This window comes from Drosophila busckii, chromosome 2R (assembly GCF_011750605.1).
Source record: "Drosophila busckii strain San Diego stock center, stock number 13000-0081.31 chromosome 2R, ASM1175060v1, whole genome shotgun sequence".
In the NCBI taxonomy this organism is placed as follows: domain Eukaryota; kingdom Metazoa; phylum Arthropoda; class Insecta; order Diptera; family Drosophilidae; genus Drosophila; species Drosophila busckii.
The window spans coordinates 10,643,454-10,647,669 of NC_046605.1; the positions used below are offsets into that span (position 1 = coordinate 10,643,454).

At 41.1% G+C, this 4,216-nt stretch overlaps 1 protein-coding gene across 1 annotated transcript; it reads left to right on the forward strand.

The window, feature by feature from the left end:
- The first annotated feature begins 2,624 nt into the window (after positions 1 to 2,624).
- On the forward strand, positions 2,625 to 3,919 carry LOC108595581 (protein windbeutel). Its single transcript, XM_017980843.1, has one exon. It carries the CDS (start codon positions 3,079 to 3,081, stop codon positions 3,847 to 3,849), a length of 771 nt encoding a protein of 256 aa, XP_017836332.1. The 5' UTR covers positions 2,625 to 3,078; the 3' UTR covers positions 3,850 to 3,919.
- The last annotated feature ends 297 nt before the right edge of the window (positions 3,920 to 4,216 follow it).

Genomic DNA, 4,216 nt, shown 5'->3' on the forward strand with positions numbered 1-4,216 from the left:
GTAATCGCTCGATTTAGCTGCAAGATTGCGCGCCATTCAAATTCTGTTTTCTTTTTTTTTTACTTTATTTTTGCGCTTATCACACTAATGTCGATTGGTTTGCAGGACATGGCATAGAGCAGAGAGACACACAACTGCTGTTCAATTTCCATTTCGCGTAATAAAGGTCATTGTGTTATTAGTCTTTCCACTCAGCCCTATCCCCACCCCACCCCACCGCCCACCACACACCCTTGCAGCAATTCATGCATTCAGCAGCGTAATAGCCACACAATTTATATTATTAATGCTCCACATGTTGTGTGTGCTCACATCGAGGACACTAAAGTGCGAACACCCACTAAATAAAAGGACTAAAAGGACCTACGAATTATGGTGCATTTTGTTAAGTAAACACTGAAGACTAAAGCGCTATTTAAGCGCAGAGATTAAGTTATAGCGAAATGAAAGTAGCGCTGCAGTCAAATTTTTATTTTTTATAAGTATGTAAATTTTATTTTAAAACAAACAGTTTTAAGCACATAACAACGCATAAAGTGACATTTAGGCTTTTAATAAACAAAGCTTGATTTAAAATTGAGTGAGTTATTATTTGTTTTGCCATTTTTATATTTAATTCCAAGTCATGTTTATTTGAAAGGAACAAAATCTGCAATTAGCTTATAAATATTATTACAATTAAATTAATTTATTTATTATATTTATCTAAAGAGCTTGACATACAAAATTCCTAGTAAGCTTTATATGCTTTTATATATAATATTTTGCATTATTTATTTGTCTGTTCTTAATTAAAAGAGCTTGAGTTAGAAAATTTAAGTGGATTATTGTTTAGTTTGCCATGTTTATATTTTAATGAACGTCAAGTTTATATGAAGCTGTATTTTGATAAAGAAATTACGAATATTACAAATTTTTATCATAATGAGTGTAAAACTTAAGAACAAAATCTACAATTAACTGATAAACTGCAATATTCTTAAAATTAAATTCATCTACGTTAAGTTTATTTATTTGAAAATATATTTTGAAAAAAAAATGACGAATTTAACAAATTTTTATCATAATGAGTGTAACAAAATCTACAAATAACTGATAAGCTACAAAATGCTTAAAATTTAATTTATTTATTGTAATTTTCTTTATCTAGAGCAGGCACCTGCCTTATGTTATAGTCGCTGACATACAAAATATATAAATATGCATTATGAATTTATATTAAACAATTACGTTTTTAATAGATTCCGTACGCATTTGCTTAGCATTTGGTTTCTTTTGCGTATTAGACAATTAACTAGAGCAGTAACTATAAAAATAAAATCAATGACTAAAAATAAAATAGTTATTTTGGAGTTAGTCAGAGGTGCTGGTGGCAGAACAAATGCCACGAGAATCTTTAACTTTTTGATTTGGTAGGCAATTAGCTTGAAGGATAACAATGACGTACAGGGGGCGTTAAAAATAAAAGGCTCGTCACGCCAGAGAGGCACTAACTATGAAGTTATATACAAATTATGCGTTTTAGCGCAGCGCTCTAACTAACGCATGTGCAGGAGGGGGAGGGGTTAGTAGCTAGAGCTAGGGGTGTACTTAACAAATTGACTGAATAGTGTTGCATAATGTATGAAGCGCAAACAGCAAGTGTTGTCTAACTAAAGTTACATGAGTATGAGCGTAGGTGTGTGGTGAGCGGGGGGTCGCGGGGGTAGCTGTGTACACAAGCAAGTGCCGTGTGCTTGTTTCGGTTACTTTTTGCGTGGCCAAATCAAACAAGAACTAAGGACAATATGGCTAATACTAAAAGTTAATACCGCGCAAGTGGGATTGGGATCCCCAACTCAGGCTCAGCATGCTCGTGATATTGCGCATTGCTGGCTGCACACCTGACACTGACACTGGGCCCAACGCCCACTGCTGGTTGGGTGGGTGGTTGGGTTTTGGGTTGGCTGCTACGCCCCGCCATCAAAAGATAATTTAATCGCCCCGTCCTCACATATCGATCGTGTTGCCTTTAGCTTTTCCCGAATTGCGTGCCATGGATGGTCAATTTTCCAAGCCAGGCCAAATGAACAAACGCAAACCGCAAATGAAAAAAAAAAGAAAAACCAAACCAAACTAACTACATTTGGGGGCGGGGCAGGGCAGTCATAGGTAGCGGGACTCTGTGGCATGTGTGTGCCGCCGCGCACATGAATTATTAATTGACAATTGCCGAAAATGTCCATTATCAGCTGGGGATGGGGGAGGCAGTGGCTCGATTGAGGTCGCAGGCTTGGAAAAATTTCAATTTCGGGCTTAATGAAAATTGTGGCAAATGTTTGGTTTGCTTGCTAACCCCAAAGCACTGCCCATAACGCTCGACCAATTGCTCTAATAGGGTTAGTTGGTTTTTCCTGCAGGTGTTTTCATTTCGGCCGCCTTTTATGTTTCGGCCAATTGCAAATTACAACTTCCTGTCACACACACACACAAACAGACAGACACACACGCATACAGTTGCAACTAATGAGTTGACGCTTCATTGGCCTAAATGCTGCAGCTCAAGCTGAACTCAATTTGTTTGCTATCAAAGCAAACTTTTGATTTGTGCTTCATTTTAATTGTTATAAAACATTTAGAGTTCATATAGAGAGTACGTGTGTTGTTTCAGCTGCAAAAACAAAACTACGCAGCAGCGAGCCAAATGCTTTATAGCCGGTTTTAGTTTACATTTCTTTTTGACCACGAAGCTACAGAAGAGAGAGAGAGAGCGAACAACTGAGCAGAGCGCACGCTGACGTGGTCGTTCAACTCGATCAAGAACTTACACGCGCTCCAAACCAACAGCGTGAGAGTGAGAGCAAACTTAAGAGAGAGCGCGAGAGAGAGCGAGAGGCAGTGTGAGTGCAGCCAGTTTAAGCCGCGTGGCCATAGCAACCACAACAAAATTCAGTTGAGCTCTGCGAAAAGAACCAAAATAGAAAACTTTGCCAGTTTCTGACGCTCCACAGCTCCAGCCGCAGTCGTTAGTTAGCGCCAAGCGAGCCAAGCTGTTGTCATTTGTTGTTTTTGTGCAAATAATTTAAATATTTAAACATTATGTGGAAGCTGCTGCTTTGCCTCTGGCTGGCTTTTGTGCTGGCGCGTCGCGCTCGCTGCATTTCCTGCGCCGGCTGCGTGGATCTGGACGAGCTGAACTTTGACAAGACTGTGGCGCGCTTTCCCTACGCCTTAGTTAAGTTCGACATTGCGTTTCCCTATGGCGAAAAGCATGAGGCGTTTGCTGCCTTCAGCAAGGCTGCGCATAAGGTCACGGGCGAGCTGCTGGTGGCCACTGTTGGCATCAAGGACTACGGCGAGCTGGAGAACAAAGCGCTGGGCGAGCGCTACAAGGTGGATGAGAAAAACTTTCCAGGCATTTATCTCTTCAGGGGCAACGTCGCGGACTACACAGTCTATCCCGCTCATCTGGACGTTACGCTGGACAATCTGAAGAGCTTTGTCAGCAGCAATACGCAGCTTTATATTGGACGCGATGGCTGCCTCAAGCAGTTCAATGATGCGCTGCTCAATTTTGCCAACAAGCCGGACAGCGAGCAGTTGAAGCTGCTGCAGCAGCTGGCGACGCTGCAGTCGACGCTTACGCTGCCCGAGGAGCAGCAGAGCGGCAAAGTCTATTTGCTGTTTATGCGAAAAATCAATCAGTTGGGCTACGACTTTGTCGAGGAGGAGACCAAGCGCCTGCTGCGCCTCAAGGCCGGCAAGGTGACGGCCGAAAAGAAGTTGGAGCTGGCGCACAAGCTCAACATACTGGAGACCTTCCGTGTCTCGAAGCTAACCAAGCTGTCCAAGGCGCCCGAGGAGCTTTAAAATCACATTAATATTCCATTACTTTAAACTAGGCACCCCAAATTGTACATTAAACAAAGCATAACTGTTAAACAAAAAATAAGTCGGTGTTTTTTGTTTTGTTTGCCGCTTTTCAATTGCCATGGCAACCACAAATTTTGCTGGCCTGCGTGTGTAGGTCAGAAGGGCAGCAAGGCACAAGCCAGGAGCAAGGTAATGGAAAGTAGAGACGGTACAGCAGATAAAATAAATAAGACTGCATTCTCGTCAAGTTGCAAACCTCTAGGAGATCTTTGCTGCTAGCAGAGACAATATAATAATATAATATAACATAAATGTGGCTTAATTTTAGTCATTACTAAATACAAATTTTTTAATTTTTAAATCT

What these genes read in the sequence shown, in the direction of transcription:
- LOC108595581 (XM_017980843.1), top strand. Translation starts at nt 3,079, where the DNA reads ATGTGGAAGCTGCTGCTTTGCCTCTGGCTGGCTTTTGTGCTGGCGCGT.